We start from the raw sequence: 27,558 nt of genomic DNA, 5'->3' as shown, positions 1-27,558 counted from the left end.
ATATCTCTTGTGTTCTTTGCTGACATCCTATGTCATCCATTTCGATTATGGCCACGTAGAGGGGAGGACTACATCAAGGGGTTGGGACATGATGGATTTACAGGCTAGTAACTTATTTCATATTATGCTGAACAGGACTGTATTTAATTGCGTGCACACCTTTCTTTTCGAGATGGGGAATATTTTCACTACGATATTTGCAGCTTGGATAGATAAGAGAATATTATATCAAGGAGATGGTAACCATGATTCATACGTAGGGATATATAGTGAGACAGACAGGATCGAACACGCAGCGATTCTCACTCTCAGCATTTTCAAACATCCAACATTGAATATCTTTGAGTGAAGGGATAGGCAGTCTCAAGACGTCTAGTGTGATGTAATGACCGGCGATAGTGTGTATCAATGTTGGCGCCGGCGCTAATATAATACACCCGTCACATGTGATGACAGCCTTTCAGTTGATTATGAACGGAGTCAAAGACATAACCCCGCAGCGGTTTTGTAAAACTAAAGAGTCTTGATGTGTCGATCAAGTTTCCAAATTCTATGTACACACGCCGACCACGCAGGCGTTTGATATATGCTGTAGATGCTCCATTTATGACCGCATCGATGGCCGTAACGTCTTTTATGAAAGATGCTACACAACGGGTCCACCACACCTATGGACAATGGTAGAACCTTGGTGTATTTGAGCCTGGGTGGCTCTGCGATAAAACCGAAGGTAGGAGATCTTATTGGACCTTCGAAGATGGAGTTTCTGGGAAACTCGTGGTTTCCACTGACTTATGCGATTCGCTCAGGTACTGCTTGGGCTTGGACAGTTGTTGCTTGTCATCGTCTGGCCGATCTTTGAGTGTTTCCACAGGGGTTGAGTCCTTTTCCCAGTCTAACGATGGCTCCCCTTTCGATTTCTGGCCTTGTGGCATCACTTCCTTTGATGAACGCCAGTAGAAGGACGTGCTTGTGAAAGCCGTTGTTGAAGCGTCTTGGGGAAACTTTCGCTTACTATAAGTATTTTCCATTATCTTGACATTGCTAGTGCAGACAATGTCGTTTTCTGTTTTGCCAAAGGTCACCCTTCAAGCCTAGTCAGCATCATAGCTCTTGGAGGGAAATAGAGAGGACTCACCAGTCCCACACATCCAGGTCGGTCCCAACGAATATTGCTGGAAGGTCACCCTCCAAGGCTTTTGCGTAGATGGGCCGGTAGAGATGTACGCCAAAGAGAGCCGTGCAGGTATTGATATGTTCAAATCCACCCGGCGTTTCGACGACCTTGTGACCAAGCGATTCAATAAACTTCTTGTCGGATGCCGTAAATATGGGCTCTTGGAATGTACATTCAATCTTCGATCCATTCTTCTTCTCTGTCGGAAAAATCAGCATCTTCTGTATCGTGGAATTTCAGCAGATTCACTGATATATCAATACTTACCCAGGCACTCGACCATAGTCAAAAAAGCCATCAACTGAACAAAGGTCCGCCTCTTCGTTTCCCATCCTCCATCTGGAGGGTCGAATGTGCCGATGCCGAGACACACTGCGCGAGACACGGGGAAAACATCAATATTGGTTACGTGTCGCTTCAGTTCCCTGCAAGCCGCCTCCTTCTCCCACTGAGATCGCACATGGCGGTATTCAGCAGCAATCTCCTCCAGCGACCGGATGTTCTCGGTTTGGGGCTTTAATGAAAATGCCTCGAATTGTTCCTGCATATATTTTACACCACTGCGTATCTTGGTGCCATGCCGTCGTGACTTAAGTTTGACGTGGACCCATTCATTATGAACATCATCAGGGTTTGATGATGGAGGTGTTGAATGGAACGACATGATGTATGTATAGTTGCACAAGCGCCCACTAGAGCTTGGAACAGATCAGCAGTCTGCACCAGTGATGCTAGGTCGTATGATAATGTAATAGGATGCAACAGGGATCGTGGGCCGGATTCCGAGAGTTGGTTCATACTCATTAGGGTCAAGATTTCATCACGAAATTGGGTCTGTCCAGGTTAGTCAATTGTGTGCATAATTTTTTTCCTTTTTTCCCTTCTTTCCCGGTGGGAGCTTCAGCAAGCGCTTGGAGGGGTGGGGCGCCACAACTCTTGACTTGGCAGTCCGAGGTCTGCGCAGTAATACTGTACGGCATTATTAATACTGAGGAAGATTGGGAGGGAGGTTTTGATGTAGCTGTTTTGCAGGCCTGCTAGTTCGCAAATGCACCAACTGACAACTCAAGACGTATATTAGTATCTGTGTTTCCCCTCTTTGAACTCTACCGTTTATCTATCCATCAATCTGTTCAATCATTGCATACTACCACATCCTCGTACGACGGTAATATCAGCATTCCGTGTGCCCACTGCCCACACACAGCACGCTTCGTGTGCATATTGCTCGGACCGCCAATTGGGTCGCCGTTGGTAAAGCTCCACCCATAGAGCAGGAAGATGACCAGGACCCGGGCGCTTAGCTGCCAGCTCTTCCAACCATGTTGCAGGATCGCCATAGCGAGTCGCCCGCCCTCTATCATCCCATTGGCCATCACATATTGATTGAGAGTACGCTGAGGGATGCAAGTCCTTTTGACTGCTGCTGGATGTGCACCTTTGCCGCCCGTGATTTGACCATGCCAGCCACGCCGTGCGGCATCACAGCGGGGAGCGACAAATGGCATGCCGGGAACCATGGCCTCCTGGGCGGTTGCGCATCTCCCGGGTCCTTGCGTAGGCCTTCTCCATAAGAGTCGTCCGGCTCGCTGCCATGCATGTCTGCGTTGACTTCTTTGCTCTCATTTCAAACCATTAAACCTACGAATATAGAGTGTTGCAAAGCTCATTCAACTCACGTCGCTTTTTACCGTTGCTCGCCAGAAAAAAACTAGTAGTACTAACAGGAGCTCGACACCGTCGACTCCCATCTCTTTTATTCTTTGTTTCTTGTCGTTGTCTCCTGGTCGCCTGCCCTCTCTACCTTGCCTAGAGGTATACGAGATTTTAATTCTCTGTCGCCCATGGTTGTCTAACTTGACTGAGGAGATTAGATTCAACTCCGGCACAAGGCCTTGATACCTTTTTGTCAGCGTATTGACGCATATTTGGCGACGCAAAGACATCCAACACCTACTACATAAAACACACTTCCGCAATGTACTCACCAATATTCCTGGCTGCCTTCATGACGGCACTGGCCTCGGCGCACTCAGTTATCACTTATCCAGGCTGGCGAGGGAACAACCTCGTCACTAACGAGACCTTTCCCTATGGCATGCAGTGGATGTATCCTTGTAAGTCGTCGGCTCTTCTATACCGCATGTTGATCTAATCAAGTTTCCTAATATCACACAACAGGCGGCGGCATTGGTACCACGACGAACCGTACATACTGGCCTACCACTGGTGGTGCTGTTGCTTTCCAGCCTGGCTGGTTTCGTGGCCACGCCACCGTTGACGTCTACATCAATCTCGGATTTGGCACTGACGGCCCCGACAATGGTCCCGTTGACATGTCCAACCCCATGCTTCCTGCTGTTCAGGTTCTTGGCCCTACGAATGGTCCTTACCCCGGAACCATCTGTTTCCCGCAGGTTCCTCTGCCGAAAGGCGTCGACGTCAAGGCTGGCGACAAGGCCACTATTCAAGTCGTCGAATTGGCCGTTCACGGAGCAGCTCTGTTCTCAGTAAGGTCTCCTTTCCATCTTTATAGATTCCCATAGTCCTCGAAAACTAACCGGACGGACTCAGTGTGTTGATATCGAGTTTGCCGAGCCGGGAGACCCCAAGATCGCTGAGGTCAACGAGACGAACTGCTTCAACTCCACCAGCCTGGGCTTTGCCGACATCTACACCATTGCTACCACCAACCCCGCCACGGGCAAGCGTTACGATGAAAACGAGTCGGCCGCCGACCACACAACCCCGCGACAGTTTGGCTGGGTCGCCATGCTGATTGTCGCCGGCCTCTGGGCTTCACTTTAGAAGTCTGGCAGACCAGAACCTGGTCTGTTCGTCAATGCGTGTATGATTCAGGTCATGATGGCGTTTTGGGAGTTCTGGAGCTAGACAAGGGTTTTCTTGATTATGAATATTGTGTGGGTGCGGATTTTTCTATTTCATTTCACTACTTTTCTTATTACTCCCACTCGACACCAAATAGTACGTAGATGCTCGTTGCGGTATGCATGACTATTCTATCCATATAATATGGGAACACAAAAGAACATATCTCTATCTCCCAACCATAACTCGTGTGGCTATATATATGTATCTGCGAACTACACCATAGGGCGTTCTATGAAGTGATGACGGAATTATTACGGAGCAGATGGCTAGAGCTCACTAGTACTATACATAGATTCACTCCGAATCTACAGAGTGTGCTACGGTAGGCATTTGAGTCAAGTCGTTCATGTGATGAACGCACACTGGGGGGTAATCATACCTATTTACTGAACCATTCAACCCGACTGTACTACCTACTACTCAGGTAAAGCAAAGGGGTATGCCTCATCGTTATTTCAACGCAAGCTGCAAGCATTCCCGCGATACAGCCTTGATCCTCTCCTCGGTACCCTTGTCGGACGCCGCCTGCACCCAGGCTTTGATGCCTAGACCAGTAGCGATCTCTGGTGCGACGGAGAGTATGGTGCCCAGTGCCACAAGTGAGCGGTATAGGACCTCGGTGTCGGACTGTCTCGTCAAGATTTCCCCGAGTATGACAAGAAGACGACGACGATGGGCCGGTGTCAATAGCCTCTCTCTTGCCACTAAGACGGCCAGGTTTAGAGAGACAGTAGAGATAGCAATGAGCACATTGCGGTTGATCTTTCCGACGCCCTCATGCCCCTCGACTCCGACAATTCGCTCAAGAAACGAGATAATGACATCAGATCTGGTGCTGGCAAGACTCCGTCCGTCGGCCGTTGCAAAAACATTGGCAATGGCCCGGGCACCCATCATTGCGGCATTTTCGTTAGGTTTCGCGTTTTTAGGGAGTGACGAAGCAATGGCTAGGTCAATGAAGGATCCGTGAGTCTCGCTCGAATACTTGGCAACGATGGAGTACCTGGCTATGCATCGTAGTATATCAAGACCGGCCAGCCTGTCTGAGTACGGCCACAGAGTGACAATGCGCACAACAAGATCCAGTGATTTTGCAGGGATGGCCTTAGAAAATTCCAAGGATGACCGTAGTTCCTCCAAGACAAAAACCTCGTCGGGGTTCAAGGCAGCGTCCTTCCGACCGGAAGAGACCATGTTCTTATTAATAGATAAGACTTTGTTAAAGATAGCTACCGCCCAATGTCAGTACGATTGTGTAAGTAACAAATACAGTGCTCAGTACTGTACCTTCATACTTTGCCGCCGATATACTCAGGTATTCTTTTTGGGGAACCACCTTTGGCTGCTGCAATTTTCCAGCTTCGCCTGGACGGTATCGTGACTCGGTTCCGTAGGGATCGGGACCACTGGACTGCTCCTGTGGGCCCAGAGTCGCACCTTGAGTGTTTTGTATTATGAAGTTAGCGACATTGTCGAGGTATGTCATTGGAAGCTCATTATCGCCCAGAAACTTTGTGGCTCGTTCGTAGGGGTTCTCAGAGAGATTGTATGGAAGCTTCAGAGGAGGCTTCTCGTCTTCGATATCGACGTCAAAAACGTAGTCGTAGGATGCGCCCTTATATTCGACCTTCTTGCCCGAACTTCCTACTGCGTCGACAACTGTCCCAACGTTCACCCATTGCTGCTGACTCATAGACCATTGGTGAGCTGTAACGGAACCGTTGGGCTCACTGATCATCTGGACTTGGCCTTCCTTGGTTCCCGATTTTGAAGTAAGGAAATCGGGGCCGGGAAGTTTCTCCCTGTTGATACCTCCGAGTTGTTGTTGAGGGATAGCCGAGCCTTTGACCGAGTCCTCGAACTCCCGCAAACTCTCGGCATCTGCTACCCGGTCTTGGCTGCGGGTGAATATACGAGCGACACCGTCGCTCGCTCCAGTGGCAATGTCCCCAGATTCTGGGCATACTGCAACACTCCAGACCGAGATGGCGGGGTGTGTAATAGTCTGGATACATTCAGAGCCCCTCCAAACCCTGACGGTTCGGTCCTCGCCCGAGCTGACTAGCTCCCCTGTGGATGTGCTAGCTAGAGAGTAAATAAAGCTATCGTGGCCATGAAGCTCAGATACTTGCTGCCCGTCAATCTTCCACAGACGCAAAATCCCATCATTGCTCGCGCTCGCAATGTCAGCTCCGCTGGGGTGGTTTTTGGGAACTTTGCAGAGTGCACGAACGACATCAGGTGTATAGATGGTTGACCGGGGAAGAACCTCGCCAGCCGTGGATTGTTTGAGATCAAATATGCGGATGCCTTTGTCAGCACAGCCTGTGGCTACGGTCGTCTCATCCAAGGCAACGACACTCCACACCGCTTTGCCGTCATGGCCTCCGAGAGTGAGCTTAGTCTCCCACGTCTCGAGATGCCACACGCGGACCTGGCCATCCCAGCCGCCAGATACGAAGTATGTACCATCTGGGGAAACATCGAGTGTGCAGACGTTGTGCGAGTGGCCCACTAGGAGACGATCAGCGTTGTCTGTGCTCGAGCGGGTCGGTGACTTGACTTCGATAATCGTATCCTTCCCGCCCGACACCACCAGTCCATCTGGGTGCTGCTGGTTTGGCGGAAAGAAGGTTAAGGAGTTAATGTACTCGGACCCACGACTCAAAAGCTGTCCTTCGAAAGAGTACGGGGGACTCTGGCTGCGTCGCCATACCCTAACACTGGTGTCTCGAGATGCCGACATGACAAGGCTGGGGGAGGGAAATGTGACGGCTCGCACCTGAAATAAATATAGTTAGAATATATGTGCACCATAGCCAAGCATATGTAAATAGCCCTTACATCGGATTCATGTCCGACAAGCTGTGCCGACAGCTTGAAGTCACCGTCAGCCATGGTTGCGGCAACAATGGATGAACGTCCAAAGCAGTAGCAAGCGGGGATCCTCTGTTCAGTTGCGGAGAAGGTGAGGGAAGTGTGAAGCAAGTGGATATGTGCACGTAGTCAAATGAGGAATTCTGAAAAGAACGAAAGCAAGGGAGCTAATATGTAAAGAGTCGCTTCGCAGAAGATTCCGATGATGGAACCACGTCAACTCAGTGTCTATCGGTACGATGGATGGTAATGGAACATCAGAGAGCTGCTGCTGCTGATGATGTAACACATATGGACCAGATGTGGCTGGTGACAACGGAGGTAACGCCACACTGCCCCTCCATTTGTGGCAGCGAAATTGGGTAGCGGCTGGAGGAAGGAGCCCCTCCGGTTGGTTGCTCCGTTGCCCTGTGCGCTCAGTGAGCTTGATTGAGGCTCCCCGCGTTTGGGACTTTTCGCGTCGCCGGTTTATCTTTACTTTCCCTTAAGCAAGGTCGTTTGACCACCTCAGCTAGGGCCCCAAACAATCACACACTCTCTTCGCCACGCAGCCCTCATCGTCTTTTTTTTTTTTTAGTCATTATCTTGTCGACGAAATCGCATCCATCAGGTTCCAATTACGTGCTCTCTCACCGGCTCTTTCTAGCTGCTGTCTCCTTCGAACCCTTCATCGGGATACCCACGAGCAGTTCAGTGCATCAAAGCCTCGCTTAGAGGAGCAGACGAAGAAATCTCTCATTTATTGACGACGAATACGACCGTAACGAATCTCCTTTGTTCGCTATACCGGCTCTTCCTGCCATCCTTTTTGCGACACTATAGAACTTGTTCTACCTGCAACGTGGACATACGGAAAACCCCCTTTTTTGCAACTCGCACACATCGACATTCGTACAGGCCCGATCGAATTCAAAAGAGGCAATGGCTACTGAAAGCTCGAGGCAGTATGTGCCTCTTACCTGTCATGGCCACTCGAGACCTGTTCCTCACATTAGCTTCTCCCATCTTGAGAAGGAGGAGACTTACTATATTATTTCTGCTTGCAAAGGTTGTATTGCCCAGTTTGATGTTGCTACTTGACGCTGACAGGCGGTTAGATGGGAACCCTATGCTTCGAGACGGAGTTACTGGCGACTGGTAGGCAAGCGTGTAATTAAACATATTCCCATTTCTCGGCCTGCTAAGTGTTCTTCCTAGGATCGGAACCTTCATCGGGCACAAGGGTGCCGTCTGGCAAGCCAGATTGAGTCCGGATGCCTCCAATGCCGCCACCGCCTCGGCTGATTTTACTGCGTGCGTTCCTAGGTCTCGTTTGATTTCTCCGGCTATCATACTAACCTTATTATAGCAAGATTTGGGACACCCACACTGGCGAGCTCCTCTATACTCTTCAACATGACCACATTGTCCGTGCGATTGCCTACCCTCCCGACAACTCCGACCTCATTGCTACCGGCGGCATGGAGAAAAAACTTCGCGTGTTTGATCTGACAGACCTTCCCCGAACTGGCACCGGCGATCCGATCACAATTCCCGCATCGACCGGCTTCGAGATCGGTGAAGGTGTCCACGGTGGCAGCATCAAATTTATCTGCTGGACCCACGACCCCAACATTGTCGTCACTGCTTCAGACAAAACCCTGCGCTGGCTTGATCTCCCTAGCCGCGCTTGCGTGCACCACGAGATTCTTGATGGTGAAATCAAATCTTGCGAGATTGTTAGCCTGTCGCCTGAACATGCGTCACCAAGTGACATTGGAGGCGGGAAGCCCGTCTTGTCAGTCGCGGCGGGGAAGACTGTATACTTTTGGGGGGGGCTCAGGGCCATGGATGAACTGAAGCGTATCACGCTTCCATACTCCATTGCTAGTGTCGCACTTGACCTCAAGGGGCGCAAGTTCGTGGTGGGCGAGGAGCCTGGGACGTGGGCCAGGGTCATTAATTATGACGATGAAACTGAGCTGGACGTTCACAAGGGCCATCATGGGCCCATCTGGTCTATCGGGTTTTCTCCAGATGGTAAGCTCTACGCTACAGGTTCCGAAGATGGAACAATAAAGCTCTGGAAAAATTGCGAAGGCTTCTATGGACTCTGGAGAGGAGGAGCAGAGCGTTCCGCAGAATAGAGAAATATGGCACGCAGCTCAAACTCTCCTATTTCTGAAGATAGCGAGATTGCGGATGGCCGACGGCTATTCACACCATTAACTGCGGAGTATTCAGACCAGGAATACACCCGCTGTTAGGGAGGACCTACGAGAGAATCTCACTGAACCCTGTCAGCAAGGCGTGGCCAGCTGTTCTAACAGACTCCCGAGTCAGACATGGATACAAGTAATCAGGCTCTCATTATGGTCGATGGATTGTATCGACCCATGGAATCGTGACTCATGTTCCAGTCAGTGCCTTCCCCCGCACATGCTAGATCAGCAGGTGAGGATTAGACAATTCGTGCATTGCCATATTCTCGAGTCGGAACTGTGAGGCACACAACATTTGTCTATTATTGGCATACCATCCATCATCCAGTGAAACACTACTATATAACTCCATGTCGACAGGCATCTATCCTCATCATCGATACACCTTATCACCCACATTGAATGTTCACTCCACGATCCCGTCGCTAAGGGGTAAATATTGCTTCCCTTGCCTCTACGCTGTCTCTTTCATCCCATGACTATGGAAGGGCCTCCTTCTACACTAGAAAGGAGTTCCTCCTGCCATTATTGCGCCTCAATAAAAGCTCCGTGGATAAACATGTTATTATTAATCATATTTCGTCCTTAAAACCACTCACTGAACTATGTTTCCCTGTCTCCGGAGCACAATCTCGACAGATATAGCGACTATCCATCTATGGGCATTTTCACAAGATCAGAGTTCAATTCCTATCATCAACAGCTCAACTATTTTCAGAAGGGTCGTGTTATAAGCCAATTGCTTTTTAACCATGGCTCCTTCACCCTCCAAATCGTCTTAAACACCGCCAATGCATGGCTATATGTTGGAACACATCCAATGTGGAGGAATGTACAGGAAGAACTGTCAGAACAACGCAGAAGAACTTATAACGACGACTAAGCAATTCCTAAATCTCTACAGATTGTTCTTTACCCATTGAAAAAGTTTCCAACACAGGCGTACCATCATTAGGCTAATTGAGAACAAAGAGAATATAAATACTTATTAATTCCAAAGGCCTTCTTCCCTGGTAAGGTGCTAACACCTTCTCATTATCAAAATCAAATGCAAAAACACACAAACAGATATTAGAATATATATTGCAACGTGCTAAATAATCTTCCTTAACGATATCGAGGATTTAGCAACCTTCCATACTAGTAGGTCAATGTCTCTTGTCATTTTCTAGGAATCTCCTTTGAATATAACAATTAATAGATAATATCGTGTAGAATAGTCCAAATTTCAAAAATTATTCATAACACTCTTCTTTGTCGAATGCAGAATGCCCGCGCTAAATTCACTGCTTTTCATAATTCTAAGATTGGACAAATGTTTTCATTTCATCCCTCCCTCTCTATTCCATTCCATTTTATAGTAGAAGCTAGTAACCTTTTTGTTTTTGATTTAGATAGACATTAAATATTCAAAGTAAAGAGGGAAAAAAGCATATAAGAATCTTTATGATTTCTATATGCTTGGCTGGAATAGAATGGAACGCATTTGAATATTATATATATCACAAACACATCTTTAATCATTGAAAAACAAGCGCACAAAAACTCCACTATATTTGATTGTAAGAGTACACCGATTATTTAAAACTACGGCAAGCATTTCTCTAAGTGTTTATACTGTTTACCTCCACGCTTCAAAGGCTTTTATGAGATAATCTTTAATACAATATCCGTTCTTCAGCATCTGAGGCTACTTTTTGACTAATTACGGGACCCCTTGAAAAATTATTGTTGATCATACGATTCAAAGATATATATCTATGTATACTTATATAAAAGAAACAGTTTCTAAGCTACTTTCACTTTTATGTTTAATTGTTTGGTACCTGGCTATTACTATTTTTCAATCATTTGCCAGGTTTCCCATATTGTTCAAAATCATCGCCATGCAACCCTAGCATTCTTTCCTATAATTTTCGTTTTCGAGTAATCTGGGGCTGCACATGTGCGCTTGATAAGCTTTGCCATATTTCCACTGTAGTGAGTGGTATAGAGAATCATACATTTTGGTTTAGCATTGTTTATTGTGAATGAAAGATTTGAAATAAGTAATCAAACTCTTCGTGGGCGATATTTTAGCCTCTGTTGTTGTGGCCCAAGGTTTTTTTTTAAAAAAATACAGTAGCGGGATCCACCTAGCGGCTGTTTTAGTAGATCTTCCCTTATCCGATCGTTCAGTTATTTATTTCTCTTCTTTATTGCTGTTCTTCTGTAGGTAGGATTACTAATAGTTGGGCGTGAAAACTTTTATTATATTCTCTTTTTATCCTAGCCCAACTTCTCGCTCCCCCAAGCTATCTTCTTCATCATCTCTCACCCATCATGACCAAACTCTCCACCAAGTCTGATCAAAATGAGCAACAGCGCCACGACCAAAGCTACAATATACTTTCCTATGGTTTCGGTAGTCGATGATGCTAAATTCGTCTCGACTCTAGCCGATACTGTCAATGCAGTCTACGCCGAAGCAGAAAATGGCATATTCATTACAGGCTACAAGAGAACTAGCCCTTCGGAAATAATCGACCTTATCCGGCATGGCCAACTCGCTGTGATGTCTCTAGATACTTCTCAGAAAATAGCAGGTTGTATCTTCGTGAAGAGATTGTCTCTCACGCACGGCGAGTTTGGTATGATGGCGATAGATTCCATCTATCGTGGTCGTGGATTTGGGAAACAACTGGTTACATTTGCAGAAGCACATTGTCGCGGTCAGGGCTGCACAACAATGCGGGCAGAGTTGTTAGTCCCCACAACGTTTGTCCATCCGTTTAAAGAAAGATTGGAGGCATGGTATCTTAGAATGGGGTATATGATTGTAAAGCTGGGTCAGTTTGATCAGGAATATCCTGCCTTGGCTCCCCTGCTGACCGGCCCAGCCGAGTATAGAATCCTGGAGAAGGTGCTTTGACTTATCCAGTGTCATATCCATTGGGATATTTAGCGAGGGATACGGGTAATCTAACACAGTTATTACGAGTCAATGACAATATAGAAGTCTTTGCGCGTTAGAAGTTGTTCATATTCGTTGTACCCTGTGTGTTCCTCGGTTTGTATGCACAGGCCTTCCCACCTTTCAAGTTTCAGTTGTGGATGCACCCACCCCCTCCAGGGGAGGCCTCAAGGGCCGATCCAAGGGGCGTGTCGGGTGGAAAATATGAGGCCTGAAAGCCACACTCTCCGTTCTGCCCTCTCGCACTGTATGAATAAAAAGTTGTGTATCCAAGACCCGAAGGTACAATTTTCTAGGTTCCGCATGCACTCCACAACGCGCTTATCATCGCGGGAAGAAAACCTTAAGTTCTATCATGTTGTGATCTAATAAAGACTAATGTCGAGTTTAACTATACGGGCGTTAAAGACGACACACAAGCAAGACCGTGTGTAGGAAATCAAAGATTGCGGTAGTGTGACGTTGGGTTCAACTCTCAGTTATAGTCGTAGGTGCTTATATTAAGAACTAGTTTTAATAGAAGCGTTAACTTTATTAATAGCTAGGTAGAGAGTGAGTAGACTAGGGAAACGAGGTTAACTATATACTAGGCGATTATAAGGGGACTATAGTAATTAGTTATAGGCCAATTACTACGATTTAGTAGTAATCGTAGTAATCGCTCTTAAGGCGATTTATAGTGATTCTTAATAAAGTGGCATAATCGCGTGTAAGTAAGTGTAATAATAAGTAAGAGGAAAGAAAATTTAGGGTGCACGTGAAGGTCGCATAACGGGTCGTAATACCTAGCGATCATTCATTTTTCTAAAGATTATAGCGCGATTACCTTATTGCTTAGTTTAACGCCCTAACGGCCTCGCTAATATAAAACCGACACTTCTCTAACTACCCTATAGCATAGAGTCGTACCAACCGTCACACTTCTATAGGAAGGTATTTTTAAATAGGGTAGTAGTCTGATTTTTAAACCTCTTATAATCTATAACGTCTGGTCAGCTCTAAACTACAGGGTAGATAGAGATGATATCGTTTTATATTAGCGAGGTGTTACGGCCCGTTATGCGACCTTCACGTGTACCCCACATTTTCCTTACTTATCACTATTGCGCCCACTTATACACGATCGCTTAGTTCTAAGTAACGATTATTACGATCGCTCCTAGGATCGTAGCGACTACTAGGATAATTACTATAATCGCCTTACGAATCCTAGCGATCGCCTAGTATATAGTTAACCTTATTTCTATAGCCTAGTCACTCTTTACCTAGCTATTAATATAATAGTTAACGCTTCTTTTAGAACCCTAGTTCCTTCTATAATTAGCACCTATAACTATAACTGCCTTATTGCTTAGTTAGACGCCCTAACGGCCTCGCTAACATAAAACCGACACTTCTCTGACTACCCTGTAGCCCAGAGTCGTACCAACCGTCACACGAGGCCGTTAGGGCGTTAAACTAAGCAATAAGGCAGTTATAGTCGTAAGTGCTTGTTCTTAGGGAACTAGTTCTAATAGAAGCGTTGACTATTGTATTAATAGCTAGGTAAAGAGTAACTAGGCTATAGAAATGAGGTTAACTATATACTAGGCGATCATTAGAGTGCCCGGGGCGATCGTAATGATCAGGGGTTGTGCGGTTATGATCGCAATGATGATCATTGTGATCATTTTAAAGAATAAGTGATCGTGATGATCGCTTTATTGGTGTAAGTGAACGTCGTGATAAGTAAGGTAGAAAAGAAAAATATGGGGTACACGTGAAGGTCGCATGACGGGTCGTGATATAATCGCCTTCAAGTTGTTAATATTCTTTAAGCTTATAGGTTTTAAAGAAAGTATTATACTTCTATTAAGCCTTAATTATAGTTTTATCTCTGTCTATAGTATAGTTAATAGGGTTATATTTAAACGCTTAGTAGAGATCTATAAGCCAATTTGTTATCAGTAGTAGAGTAGCATCTGCCCATGACCAGCATCACCTTTAGTAGAGCGAGGCTAATGCACACATAGAAAGGTTCTATCGGTTCAAGACATCAATGGCCGTCTTACTCACTCATGTCTGCTCGGGAGAACACTCATTGCACTCATTAAAGCCATTAACACACAAGACCCACATGAGGGAACCCGTCGTGACGAAGTAGAATCGTGAATAGTCCCTATAGACACATGAAGCTAGAAATTGGGTACTCGGTCGTTTTTGTTCAACCGAAATAGCTGTGGATCTGTTATGCCAAATACAGGCCCAGGGAGTCGACAGCTACCGATATTATTGAACTTGCTATTGTCACTCGAGGCCCTGGTCTTTGGGATACAGTAAAACACGTAGAGTTTCTGGGACGGAGGATTCCATGTTCGCCTGTGCCTCGAAGTGCTATTCCGTATCACTGGTGTAACTAGAAGCAATCAAGTCATGATAGATTTTGGGACCCAATATGTCTCGCGATGCTCGCTGTTTTATTTCATGGGGACCCCAACCATAAGACGCATTGTCAGGTCTGGTAGCATGTTGACAGTGCGCCCTAAATAGCACATTTTGTTTCGTGCCTAGTAAACACAGATAGGGTTCTTTCGTATAAAGCTAGAGATATGGTACAAGCACAATAATCACCCTAACTTTGATCCCGCGATATATCTTTTCACTTTCCTCTATATATAACGTTTCCTGCCACCAATCCTGCTATGAGCTATACGTCATTGACGCAATATCGCGGTTCTACATTATAGCCACCCCCCTCTCCAGTGCCATCGACTTGGTCCTATCTCGTTAGAGCCCTGATGTGGCGGCGAGATGATGGGTAGGCCCTAGTTCCGTTGACGAGAGAAGCCCTGGCTCTCCGACTCATGGCAAATGCATTCTTCTGTGCAGGACTCAGCTATTGCCGCACTAAAATGACATCACTCAATCCCACTCGTATTCAATACTACTAGTGTATCCTACAGTGTCATGATAATACATAATGCCGTAAGGCCGCACGGAAGGGAAGACGGGAAGATTTACATTTGTTGGTTTCTTGAGAAACGGGCCCCCGTGCAGTTATGAGCCTTCTATCTCAGCTCGGAAGCTAGACAATGACGCCCAGGATGGGACTGGGGACGTGGTACTAGTAGACGACGCAGTCTGGACTCACAAAGGGACCCGCAGAGGCGCTTCCTCGAAAAGTATGCTGTCAACTTTATTACCCGGGTATATTGTGCCTTAGAATATATGCTGAGGACATGCGTCACAAAGCCGCAACCCGCCTCTTTTCAGAATGAGGGAACTGAACACTACGATTACAATGTCATCTAAGATTCATCGTCTATCTAACAAAATGATGCTCTCCCACAACAGAAGCAGCAGCAAAATCATGAGTCTCTGGAGCTAAGAAAAACGTACTCTAAATTTCCCAATTTATGCCATAGGAAACAGATACTGATGGTGTAAGTACTGGTGTGGATACCTTCCTCTCGCATCCAGCGATGAGACCCTCCGTGCCAGCAGCGGCGGAGGCGACTTTCAGTCTGCCCCTCTAGCAGCTTCCGCCAAGGTGTGTGTATTTCATGCTCCTTCCTTATTGAGTCGTTAGACATGGTCTTAAATTGGACGTAGCTCGCACGAGATTGAAATAAAGACAAGAAGGGAAACTTGACCGTCCGTTTCCACCTCTAGACATTCGTGGCTGTGGTGGCCATGGTAATTCGGTTTTAGCTAGGGGTGCTCCTGTGGCTCCGGCCCTTGGACCGGGCCAAACTGGTCCGCTTCCTCTTATAGTGAACCTGACGGGTTACTTATTCCCTAGTGGTGTCAGTCTCTGATTCCCAGCTCTTTTCTATGCTGTTATACTGCTTGCTGTTAAGTCAAGATATATCGATTGAAGCAAAGAACACTGGTTTCCGTATCATTCATTAGTTCCTGAGCAATGGTGTGCCTCGAAAAGCTATAATATGTGCACATCCTAAGAAATCATGCCGCGATACAGACGGTGTGCTCGGGCCTGGTGATCTCTTTGTCAGAAAATGGTTGTCTGGGGAAAGAAGCGCTCCACCTTCATAAGGAAGGATGAGTTGAGATCGATCCATATGACGATCATTCGTAGAAGGCCGTACAAACCTAAGCTATCCAAGCATCCGAAGCACGTCGGCTCTGACTGTACCATGGGGAACCAGCTGGTGCAAATGAGACTATTGACTCCCGGTTGATCAATTCTCTGGGATATCAACAGCCATGTGGACAATATCAGCCGTCAGTATTGTTTCCCACATTATGATAAGGAGGGTATGGCTCCGAGTGGTGTATTACAATGATCAATCAGTGCTGGGACGTAAGCTCGGTGTTGGCCGGCATGCGCTTGGAACGGATCTATGCGTCCCCCGCCAAGTTGAAACTCGATCGGTGACAGTACTTTGGGCCCATAACAAATGGAAAGTTCAGTATTTAGAGACCGCTAGATCCCGAGAGGTTCATATTAGGGCTATATGTCAGCTCAAAGTGACAGCTGTGTCTTTATCTGGATGCCGTGGCCTCCGGGTGTGTCAGTCTTCGCGGTAAGATGTGGTCCGGATCTACCTCAAGACGGGAATTGCCACGTGAGTCTTCTTTAAAGATTCATGATACGTCTAATAAAAAAAACCATCTAGTAATATGAGGAGATATTATGAACTTCCTTGTGGCTGATGGTTAAACCTTCCGCCGCTTGTTTAGAGAACCTCACATTGCGTTACAGTTGAAATGTCTGACATGTTAAGTCATAACAAGGCGTTACTACCTCATAGACGACGTAGTGACAACAAAGAAGCCAGGAAGACATAGGATTGTATTCAGTCAAATGTAAAATATTCAAACGTGTAATATAATAACATAAGTTCGAAATTTTTCTGTAAAAGTATTCTGTCGTGTCAGGTAACAAAGTAAAAGCTATTGCGCTGCAAAACTGATCATGGATGTCAGAAATGAGCCGCTTCAACCGACAACCGGATCGAAATTGAGCACCTTCTTATTCTCCACCGCACCAATTCTGTCAAAGTATGTTCGAGCCCTGACATATGGGTCGAGAGACCAGTAGTTGTCCCGCAACTTGGTCGCAATCTCCATCCTCCTAGTGTTACAGTTCTTGCCTTGTTTGCTGTCAGGGTCGAACGCCATCCATTGAATGGTCTCCTTCTCATATTGGATTGCGAGGGCTTCTCGCTCGGCTTGGATCTCGTCCCTCTTTACGGTGTCTTCCATCAGTGCATTCTCCCCTTTCACAGGCTCTACGTACTTGTATTCCCAAGTGTCATCACCCCCGTAGGACTTTTGCCGCCTATCATTTGCAATGAAGCGCTCGATATCTCCATTCCCCCTGGTAAAATGTATCTTGGAGGCAATGACAGGATCTAACCACCCCTTGATGACGCTCCAGATTCCTAAATTCGTTCAGTCAGAGTCGCTTCACAATAAATCGAATGAAGGTAAGAGGTAACAGGGTCAGGCAATACGTACCCCAGAAAATGAATGGAGCGTTGTGAACAAGGACAAGCCCCAGTGTCTCGGGGTACCTAGACTCGAACACCTGAATCATGAATTTGACGAGGTGGAAGTCCATGTTGCGCAGGCCAAAGCCAGTCAAGTCGAATATCAGGCAGGCCTTATCATTTGGCTCGCGCACGAGGAGTCGGATGCTCTCGATGTTGTGTAGCACGTAGGACTCCATGGTCTGGGATGATTGTGCATGCGGGTCATGGAGTTTGACCTTGATGACATATACGGGATGGAGATCTTTGTCGGTTCCTCTCACGTAGCTCTTCCCGGACTTGTATTGAGCCACAAAGTCCTTTACGCACTGGGTGTGCGATGTTTCGAACATCACGCTCTCTCCACGGTTAATGATGGTCTCCTCGATGCGTATTTCATCTCGCCAGTTGATGGCAGAAACAAGCATCGTAGTCGCATTCCCAACGTCCCATTTCCTGGCTCTGAGGAAACGGAGAATAATGGAGTCAGGGTTGTACGCCTTGATGCTCTCCCAAAAGCGCTTCTTGAAAACTTGGGGGGATTTACTGGTCATTATCTTCCGGTACTCCTCGATCCTGTCTGGGGCTGTATCTATCAGGGACAGCTGCCCAGACTTTGGAGAGGTACCAGTCATTTTTAAATCTCCGTTTCCCCGACAGTCTGGTTTTCCCTGGGATATGTTCTGGTCACCGAAAAGTCGGATGATATTGGCCCAAACTTGCTGCAGTTTCCGTTCTTCCTCGACAGTGAGGTGGCCAAGATGGCCGGAAGTCTCAGAAGGGCTCATTGTGCCTTGTGCTAGAAGAGTGAAAAGAGAATTCTGTAAAGAACCGAGCGCTTCTGCGTCTAGATAGTAATGTGTATGAAGGAGAGGGACGATGATGGTGGAAGTTGAGGTAAACTATCGTTTCTGAAGTCTCCTGCCGATGGGCAGCCGTTTGGAGATAAACGGGAAATGATGCCTAGAGATGGAACGAAGAGATTGTCCTCGGACGATCAAGCCGGGGTTTGTGGGCTCTCTTTAAATAGAATAAACTAGATTGAATGGAAGCCAAGCGAGCCGTGCATAACATCTACAGTGGGTGGTGTAGAGGGTGGGGATGAGTAGGCCGGAGAGGGCTTCGCAATGGGGACTACTACTACTGCTTTCCCCACTGATGACACTTGTAGGGGCTGGGCTCAACATCAGAGGTGCAGGCTGTCAACAGCGGAGTCGAAAAAAAGCGGCGGGGGAGATCTCACCCATTGCGGGCGATCCGCGCACTAGAGAGACACGAGTTACAAGCCCTCCCAAGAACTTCTTGGTCTCTCACCTACAACGGCGCTGATATGTCGAAGGGGCGGGAAGCGAGGGCGTGGCCGCGAACGTCTCTCCGCCCACCCACGCTTACCAAAGATAATTGAGCTTCACAGCTCAGGAATAGCACATGCAATGCACATGTAGGCGATTTTACTGCCTATACAATACATCTTTGGTGACCCACGCTATGGAGAACTATGTCCGGCGTATTGATTTCAGGTTGCACCAACCGGACATAGTTCTTCTCTCCATTGTTACAAAACAACAGAATCAAAGCGTCAATGTCCACCTCGCAAACCAGAGCTCTTTTTGGAGTCAGAGAAGAACTGATATCGCAGCGTATGCACCGCGTGAGGCGCTTGATGTGGTGATCAGATGTGAAATTGTATTACAGATAACTATGCATCGTTACCCACTACATCAGCATGTTTGGACTCTATTTGGGGAGAGGGCGTTCCGGATCGATAAAACGTCGCCACTCTCTTCCGCATAAGCGTGTGTGTGTATGGGTCACCGGCGTCTTTCCACAGCCCACTTGCCAGGGCCAAAGTATGGGAGACAATGTCATTGAGTACCACTTTGGCGCGACTCTAGATGCCGAGGAAAACAACGGCATGCCTGTATGAGTTTGACCGCGGCTTTGATTCAATCATGTGTCTTTTTGAGTCTCGGTACCTAGACAACCATCATCCAGGGGTTTCCCCTTCATGTGTTGCTCGTCCTCACTCTGATGGCGTCATTCAAGAGAAACGAGAGTAATGGCATTACCCCGCAGATGCTCCCCCTCTTTGCCTCGCGCGGCGCATAAATCGCAGTTAAGAAAGCAGATTACCCCAGACTCTGATTTTCTTATTTCATTGAGACAAAGTAGTAAAAAAGGCCAATTGAAAGAACGACTACGTCTAGAAATTAAAATAAAGAGAGCGAAACTAGTACGAGTAATTGCGTTGTGGAATGCACGACGGCTAATTGGATGGGATAAACTCAAATCTGAGATGTTCCTGTTTGGATGCCTGTTTCCTCACTACTGGATGGACAAGAAAACCTCGCTTGATGCAATTGCTATAGGCGTTCGCAAGCTAAGCTAATCGCGGCAAATGTAACGGCTGACCGCCCACCCGTCGACTGGATTACTGTTGTTACTATGCAGTGGCTGCCGTCCCTTTTGCAGTCGGGACCCCCTTGAATTCAACCGGGCAGTGAACGTCCCCCTCCGGAATCACCCCCCTGACTTCTTTTCCTTCTCCGCGTTCTCAGTTCCACCAACTTCTACATGTACTAGTGCCAAGTGGAGGCCATCTTCCTATAGTGCTTGAAGTTATCTGAGGCTCTACCATACCAGGACTAGACTATCCTTTTTTTGCATACTAAAGTCTGGAGTACTGCAATTTGCGGGGGCGGGACCCTGCTTTCCGTCCTGGGATCTTTCTGCGTATCCGCAGCTCAAGATTACACATCTCAACGGCTCTGGCTTTTGCCTTAGCGATTCCACCACTCCTAAACACGGTGCTTCGTCCACAGCCAGCATCCTGCAGCTCATCGCCATCATCCTATCTGCGCCTCCATCGCTATGGTATTCCCCGGTCACTTCAGTACAGGCTGTTCTCGCTGCCGTCAACGGAAAGTCAAGGTCAGTCAACTTGTTTGAAACCGCCCCATGGTAAGGGGGACCGGTCATCTGCGGTCCATACCCCTTAACTCCCCCCCCCCCCCCCCTTCAGCCTCTTACGTGACCCGCTGTTCTGCGTCACCTCACAAAACTCCCTGCCATATTGTACTTGTGCTGACCGTGACTATGGTCTCAGTGTGACGAACGAAAACCCTCGTGTCGGCGATGCTATATATACGGCGAGCCCTGTCCCGGATATTCCGACCAGTTTCAATTCCGATACCGAAAGAATGGGAAACAAAAGGCAAACCCCAAGCCAGAGAAATCTGGGCCCAGCAACTCCAGTGTAGATTCGCAAGTACCGCCTTCAGCGCAGTGCACCAAATTCATCATCGATCAATCAACGTGGCAGTCGCGGCGGCGCACAAACACCAATAATGCTTCCCGGCTGTCCGTGCCAGCTGCGTTACCCGTGTCGTTGGAGCACATGTCCTTGTGTTATTTTGTCCGTCGATTCGTATCCCCAGGCTGCTCCGATTCCTATCCGGGGCATCTCACTTTTCTACCCGATATCCTGGACACAGACAACCATGGCCTGTTGGAATTGGCGACATTAAGCGTTGCCCAGATTGCCGCTTTCAATCAGTATGGGGGAGATCAACTTTTACGGAACGCCCACAAGAACCACGGGCGTGCCATACGGCAGTTGCGTGACGCGATCAACGCGAACACTCTTTATCCCGATGACAAGAGCACGACAGCTGTCTTGATGCTCAGCGCGTTCATTGTTCGTAAAGCCCCTTAGAACCTTCCTACCACAGTCTCTAACCAGCTGCGCAGGATGTGAGCGGCGAGAACTCGGGAGATCCGAAAAGCCATGCATCAGGGCTGTACTATCTTCTTGAGAGGAGAGGTCCCGAACAGCTGTCCACCAGGGTAGGATTTGAGCTCTATGTCCTGGCTCTGATCAGACTGGTATGTCACTTCTCCAATACCCACGGGTATCTCTGTCTTCTGGTGGGACCGACTGATTGACTTGCAACGCCATGTAGCAAGTTTATTGCTTTATTTACAATGATATTTCGTACATAGACCCCTGCGGAATAAGCGAGGTTTTGGGATTCTTGAATCCCATCATGCAAGCCTTTTACATGGTCTCCAGGACACTAAAACTCCGCCATTCTTTACTGTTTGCGGACAGAACTGCCTACAATTCACCTCACAATGTTGACGGATCCGAATTCGATGGCGCCGAAAGCATCAAAACGGACGAGGCAGCGATTTTGCAGGAATGCTTCGACGCACTCGAGAAGTTTCATAGATGGGATTCCGAAGCCGGCGACTATTGGAAGAGCACCTTTGGGGATCGCACCGAGCCATCGACGCTTAATGATCCTGCCGCCGCTACGCGCCACTTCGACTTAGAAACGGCCTGCACCATGATCCTGGTACGCTCGGGAAAGCTTATGCTCCTGGACAGCCTTCTCCACTACCACCAGAACAAGCAACAACTCGACCCTCACGCTGACACAACACCATTGTTTGGCGAAAATATGCTGTCTTTGATTGAGCAGGGTGTATGGAACACGATTGACGACATGCTCTCATGTGTACCGTACGCCCTTGGCGATCTGGACCCTAATGGGAGACGCAGAGTACTCGACCACGATGGTGCCGGAGCACTCGTCATATTCCAGCCATTAAGACTTATCACGTTCTGTCTTTACTCCAAGCCAGAACAGGTGGCGGCTTGTGAGGAAGTCTTGAAGCGTCTCAACACCAGCATGGGACTGCGGTCAGCCATTTCTTGGACAAACGACCCGCTCAATGACGGACAACTGATGCGCCCCAATTCCTCCCTAGGAGACGGCCCATTTAACATTGTGAACAGCGAGAACCAGAAAATGCAGGATCTTGAACGGGACATGTTTGACGTATCACTGAAGTAAATTGAGAATATTTTTTATTGGAGGATGAGGTGCCTTACTGCTTGGTGCCCTGTGGATCTATGCGCAATCGGTATGTGCAAGGTTAGCGCTAATATCCGACCGTTAAACTAGCAGGATTCGATTGGTAGCAATTATCTACATTAATTAACTGTGTGCATTTCTTGTGATACTCAGTGATAAGTCGTGAGGAGTGATCTTGTCAAGCAGTCACATTGCGTTCGATTTGGTTGCCAAGGGCCATACCAAGCGTGTATCTGTGGGGACACACAATGATCGCCCCATGGGGGAAGGCGCATTGATCCTTGACTCCCTCCAATGCCGAAACAGTGCAGGAGTAGAAGCACATGAAATAGCAGCGTGCCATGTGAAAGAAAATAGGAACGCGAAGATTTGCAGAGGCCTTGTCTCCTAGTTTCAAAGAACGTTAATTGTGAGACGTTGTGAGGTACGCATGTTAGTATACCTGCAAGGTCGATGCTGGCAGAGCACCGACGAACATATGCTTACATTCCCTTTCCTAGCACGTTTGCAGGGTGTTGGACCTGGGACTTAAAAAAAGGAAGAACAAGAACAGAGCACATACACAATGTGATTACTACTGTTGCTATTGCTACTGCCTAATGTGGTTCTGCCACACACGAGGCAGTATGTGGCGTATGCCGTCATCGTCGTCGTGGCATGGCCCATTCTAGGAAACCGCCGATTATGGCCGGACACCTTGTTGCACCTACCACTATCACGCTAAGTGCATCATTCATCTACGACGCATGACAACTTTGAATGTTGGCCAATCGATCACGTCCTCTAAACAATATGACGTCCGTTTCCTCTTGCTCCTTTGGATTCAAAAAGCAAGCATGGTCAGTCAGTTGACCGGCTAGCTGGCACACCTCGATCTGAGACTCAAAAACCACCATTGGGCAAGGCAGAAAAAAAGCAGTTCTCATTTCCTCAAAGTCGCCCTCAACTGAGACGGATGCTAAGATTCCTCACAACATCCCAGAAAATGGCGATCGCGGCAAGCGATCTGTTGACTTTACGGAGCGTCATGCTCACGGCGATCGTTGAGTCGATACTGGCCAAGAAGCTACTCCCAGGTCACCTTGTTGAAGAAGAGAGCTACTTCTCTACCGCCTTGATGATACTTTCTATCAACTATTTTATCTATGTGGTCTTCTGGACAGTCGCTTATCCATACCTTCTTAATCCTCTGCGGAGTCTACCTGGCCCAAAGGTGCATGCTCCATACTTCCTAGCCACCAGAAATTACATATACATGATGTCTAATGATATTCCTTAGTCATTCATCAGCATCAATCACCGGTACCTTCTTGAAACAAGGCGCGCTCCTGGTGACTTGTATATCGAACTCGCAGACCAGTATCCAGGAGAAGATATGATACTATTGACAAGATTCCGCTGTCAAGTTCTTCTCACTACACCTCGGCTTCTCCCCGACCTTCTCGTCCATCAGGCGTACGAGTTTATCAAGCCCCAGAGGGTGACTACCTTTATGCGACATATTATGGGCGCCGGACTCGTTACTGTTGAGGGGAACGAACACAAATTCCTCCGAAAGAATATGATGCCTGCATTCAGTTTCCGTCACATAAAGAATCTTTACCCCATGATGTGGAAGAAAGCCATTTCTCTCGCTGAAGTCATGAAGGAAGAGGTTAATATCTTAAATGCGGCTGACAACAACGGTACCATCGAGCTCCTCAAGTGGACAAACCGGGCCACGCTCGACATGATAGGGATTGCAGGCCTTGGACGAAATTTCCAGACGCTACAACTGACAGAGGACCCTATAATCAAGGTTTACGAGGAACTTCTCAATCCTAGTAGGGAGCAGCTGATATTCTCTCTCCTGACTATCCTTCTGGGCTACAGGGTGACCCGGTGCCTTCCACTGAGGACGACCAATGTGTTCCAAAAGTCGATTGAAATACTAAACAGCGAGTGCATTGGAATGGTACAGGATAAGAAGAAGGCAATAGCGGAAAAGGACGATGGGAACTTTGATGTGCTGTCGCTTCTAATCAAGTCGGGTAACTTTTCAGACAGACAACTGGTCGATCAACTGTTGACATTTCTAGCTGCTGGGTGAGTACTACCCAATACTTGCCCACACACACATATGAGAGATCAATTAACGATAGGTAGGCATGAAACCACGTCCTCTTCCCTTGTTTGGACTTGCTACCTGCTAGCAAAGCACATTGATATTCAGGAGCGCCTGCGCGAGGAGGTTCAGAGGGTGACACGGACGGATGATTATACGTATGAAGATGCAGACCTTGCGGGGGTTATGGAGCAGTTACCGCTACTGAATGGGGTCATAAGCGAGACTCTAAGACTGTTTCCCACGGTCCCTACTACAATGCGCGAGGCGACAGCCGACACTCATATTGGAGGACAGCTAATTCCGAAAGGAGCCATCATCGTAGTGTCGATGTGGCTGATGAACCGCTCACAGCACATTTGGGGTCCAGACTCGACCGAGTTTAAGCCTAAGCGGTGGATCAACAAGTCTGACGGCCGTCCGAACCAAACAGGCGGTGCTGACAGCAATTATCAGTTCCTTACTTTCCTCCATGGGCCCCGAAGCTGCATCGGCCAGTCATTCGCCAGAGCTGAGCTCCGTTGTCTCTTAGCTGTCTTGGTCGGCACCTTTCGATGGGAGTTGGGGATGGACGATAATCTTGTGAAGCCTCGAGGGGTTATCACTATCAAGCCCGCCAACGGCTTACACCTTCGAATGTCGTTGGTCGAAAATCTGGCGGAATAGGCAATGGCTCAACACGGCTTCGAGCTGTTTCTTCTTTCTTCTTTATTTTTTATTGTTTGTTCGTGAGCAGTGGGTTATCGCTATTACGCTCGATCAAAGGAACAAGCTCGCAGACCCGGCTAACTGCTCTGAATACGTGCACGTGTCGCACAGTATTGAAATGTACAAAGGCAGACGGGCGTTGTTTTCAACGGAAGGCAGGGAATGAAGAAGATATTATTATAACTTGAAGTTCAGACTATGGTTATACATAGCCAATAGCAACATCCAAAAATGATATCTCATAATATCGAAAGCTATTGCATGCGTGTATACGGAATACTTGTACACATCGTGAAACGTCCCCGCTATTGACCAGAACCATACCGGATGCCACCACAGGGTATGGCGATCAATAACCTGAAAATAATACGAGATATTATGGCATATTAACAATACTACCTAGCAGCTAGGTTACCTGAATGCACGAGTTGCGAGTGCGAATGATCAACCGGCCTTGTGTCCAAGATTCTAAGACACCCAGCAGTCGCATATCATAAAGGGTAATTTTCTTTTAATAACTGGCGGTAAGCCGGCCAATTTGCAACAGAAAAAAGTCGGTGGCTAACCTATTTTAACAATCGACATGGCCGTTATATGTCGTACGAGTCCTCTCTCATCATCTTGAGTATGAACCAGCGGCATTGGAGGATAGCGCCTTGTGGCAAGCGAATGGCAACAAGACATTTAATGAGATCTAACGACGATAATCTAAGAAAAGGAGGGCCGGGGGGGGGGGGAGAAGATGAGCGTTGACGTGAAATCTATGTATGCCAGCAAGTGATTATGTGTTTTTAAATTATAATGGCTTGCTCTAGGCTGATTACAGAGTATTAAATCGAGCGTTGTGCGAACCATTCATTACAACGTATCGTAATGATACTCCGCAACTCTGGCCATTCGTCCTTAATCACGGTGCCCTTAGAACTCTGTTACTGGAAAAATGGTTTACTGCACGCCATAGGATCATGGAAATATCACGTACCGTATGTATGTATGTACTCCTTGAAAGGGGACGCGGCAGGGTTTCTTGATGTAACCAAGGGTGCAAACGAGCATCAGCAATCAGGATGGCAAGGAAAGCGATACTGTTCGGATTCGGATTCATTTCCTTGATTTGGACTGCAAGACGACTTCTCAGTGGCAATACATGTATTATTACATGTATTCCACAGTACAAGTATGAGTACTAGGAAAGTGTGAGGCTAATATTAGAGAAAAAAGACCGTTGATTCCGGACACGAGAAATATCATCAGCAGTCCGTATCAACGTTACGACGACCCTCATTTGAACCTCGTAAATGCGCTGCAAGAAAACAGGGCCAGAACATCTACGATTGCGTGACTGCTTTGCGTGCTGATAATTGCGAGTTCTTATGGAAGAACCATCATGACCGGGAGCTAAGACATTGTCACTTGCATCAAAAGAAACGTGAATGAAATCAGAGAGCAGAGAACAAGGAGAGAGGGCGGTCCTCATGGAGGCACACTTGTTGGTCCCAATTCAATCCGACGTGGGTAACCAACGGTCGATCAGTTAATAACCCCTTTTTTTGCTGCCTACCAACCTACCTCGGACGCAATACGGAGTACACTTTCTATCCCGTTACGCGAGCCGGCAACAGGGCCCCCTAGAACGTCTAATGGGTCCCGTGGGGCGGAGCAGTCGAGAGTGGACTAAGAGAGCATGGGCTAAGGTCGAGCAACGACGACTTATAGTTGCGAGAAGAGATTATGATCACCAACAGACCCCCGCAATCAACTTACGTACTCCGTAGTATTACTTGTATATTTGCCGAGCCCTGGTCATCCCAGGACGGTACGGCCCCGGGAAGTAACCAGCATTGGCATGGTAGTAAATTACGGAGTGATAATGTCACTTGGTGCAGGCGGTGCATCCCTAAGTACGAATCAAATGGCGGCGAACCTCGAGAGCTAAGGGTTGTCTTTTCTCTTGGCGCTGTGACACAAGGCTATTGTCGTTGTGTCCGTGCTTGCAAGTGTTGGCGACGAGGAGAGTACGACGATGGATAGGATAACGGGAGAACAAGAAATGTTTCGATACGAGTAGAAGAGGGCGGTCGTCTAGAGAGGTTGCGCTGTCTTAAGAAAGGTATGAATGTGTTGCAACGTAAATAATACTACGTACAAATACAGGAAGAACCAGAAAATGGATGTGTAAATTTCATTGCGGTTTGTGCCATTGGCGACATGGGACTGATATTGCATTCTACTACTATTATTGAGTACAGGATGTACAACATGATGAGTTCGCTCAACATCTCGGCGCCAAGC

General features: G+C 47.4%; 8 protein-coding genes across 8 annotated transcripts; 5 read left to right on the top strand and 3 right to left on the bottom strand.

The window, feature by feature from the left end:
- Positions 1 to 740: 740 nt before the first annotated feature.
- GMORB2_3634 (SRR1) lies at positions 741 to 1,724 on the bottom strand (the record flags this gene model as incomplete). Its single annotated transcript, XM_035465610.1, has 3 exons — positions 741 to 1,086; positions 1,139 to 1,376; positions 1,445 to 1,724. 3 exons carry the CDS (start codon positions 1,722 to 1,724, stop codon positions 741 to 743), a joined length of 864 nt encoding a protein of 287 aa, XP_035318598.1.
- Positions 1,725 to 3,155: 1,431 nt separating this feature from the next.
- GMORB2_3633 (Conserved hypothetical, protein) lies at positions 3,156 to 3,985 on the top strand (the record flags this gene model as incomplete). Its single annotated transcript, XM_035465609.1, has 3 exons — positions 3,156 to 3,294; positions 3,359 to 3,687; positions 3,752 to 3,985. The coding sequence occupies 3 exons, from the start codon at positions 3,156 to 3,158 to the stop codon at positions 3,983 to 3,985; spliced, it is 702 nt and encodes a 233-aa protein (XP_035318597.1).
- A 534-nt stretch (positions 3,986 to 4,519) lies between these two features.
- GMORB2_3632 (uncharacterized protein) lies at positions 4,520 to 6,967 on the bottom strand (the record flags this gene model as incomplete). Its single annotated transcript, XM_035465608.1, has 3 exons — positions 4,520 to 5,298; positions 5,357 to 6,851; positions 6,914 to 6,967. 3 exons carry the CDS (start codon positions 6,965 to 6,967, stop codon positions 4,520 to 4,522), a joined length of 2,328 nt encoding a protein of 775 aa, XP_035318596.1.
- Positions 6,968 to 7,867: 900 nt separating this feature from the next.
- Positions 7,868 to 9,072, top strand: GMORB2_3631 (serine-threonine kinase receptor-associated protein; the record flags this gene model as incomplete). Its single annotated transcript, XM_035465607.1, has 4 exons — positions 7,868 to 7,890; positions 8,036 to 8,083; positions 8,144 to 8,239; positions 8,295 to 9,072. The coding sequence occupies 4 exons, from the start codon at positions 7,868 to 7,870 to the stop codon at positions 9,070 to 9,072; spliced, it is 945 nt and encodes a 314-aa protein (XP_035318595.1).
- Positions 9,073 to 11,500: 2,428 nt separating this feature from the next.
- Positions 11,501 to 12,058, top strand: GMORB2_3630 (Ribosomal protein S18 acetylase RimI; the record flags this gene model as incomplete). Its single annotated transcript, XM_035465606.1, has 1 exon — positions 11,501 to 12,058. One exon carries the CDS (start codon positions 11,501 to 11,503, stop codon positions 12,056 to 12,058), a length of 558 nt encoding a protein of 185 aa, XP_035318594.1.
- Positions 12,059 to 17,041: 4,983 nt separating this feature from the next.
- On the bottom strand, positions 17,042 to 18,362 carry GMORB2_3629 (SEC14; the record flags this gene model as incomplete). Its single annotated transcript, XM_035465605.1, has 2 exons — positions 17,042 to 17,487; positions 17,564 to 18,362. 2 exons carry the CDS (start codon positions 18,360 to 18,362, stop codon positions 17,042 to 17,044), a joined length of 1,245 nt encoding a protein of 414 aa, XP_035318593.1.
- A 2,609-nt stretch (positions 18,363 to 20,971) lies between these two features.
- On the top strand, positions 20,972 to 22,433 carry GMORB2_3628 (uncharacterized protein; the record flags this gene model as incomplete). Its single annotated transcript, XM_035465604.1, has 3 exons — positions 20,972 to 21,275; positions 21,317 to 21,459; positions 21,537 to 22,433. 3 exons carry the CDS (start codon positions 20,972 to 20,974, stop codon positions 22,431 to 22,433), a joined length of 1,344 nt encoding a protein of 447 aa, XP_035318592.1.
- Positions 22,434 to 23,439: 1,006 nt separating this feature from the next.
- Positions 23,440 to 25,224, top strand: GMORB2_3627 (Cytochrome P450; the record flags this gene model as incomplete). The annotated part of the gene is made up of 4 exons (XM_035465603.1): positions 23,440 to 23,667; positions 23,734 to 24,484; positions 24,533 to 24,539; positions 24,600 to 25,224. The coding sequence occupies 4 exons, from the start codon at positions 23,440 to 23,442 to the stop codon at positions 25,222 to 25,224; spliced, it is 1,611 nt and encodes a 536-aa protein (XP_035318591.1).
- Between the last annotated feature and the right edge of the window lie 2,334 nt (positions 25,225 to 27,558).

This window comes from Geosmithia morbida, assembly GCF_012550715.1.
Source record: "Geosmithia morbida isolate 1262 chromosome Unknown scaffold_19, whole genome shotgun sequence".
Taxonomy (NCBI): domain Eukaryota; kingdom Fungi; phylum Ascomycota; class Sordariomycetes; order Hypocreales; family Bionectriaceae; genus Geosmithia; species Geosmithia morbida.
The sequence above is the reverse complement of the archived record's forward strand: the minus strand, read 5'-3'. Positions and strand labels throughout refer to the sequence as shown.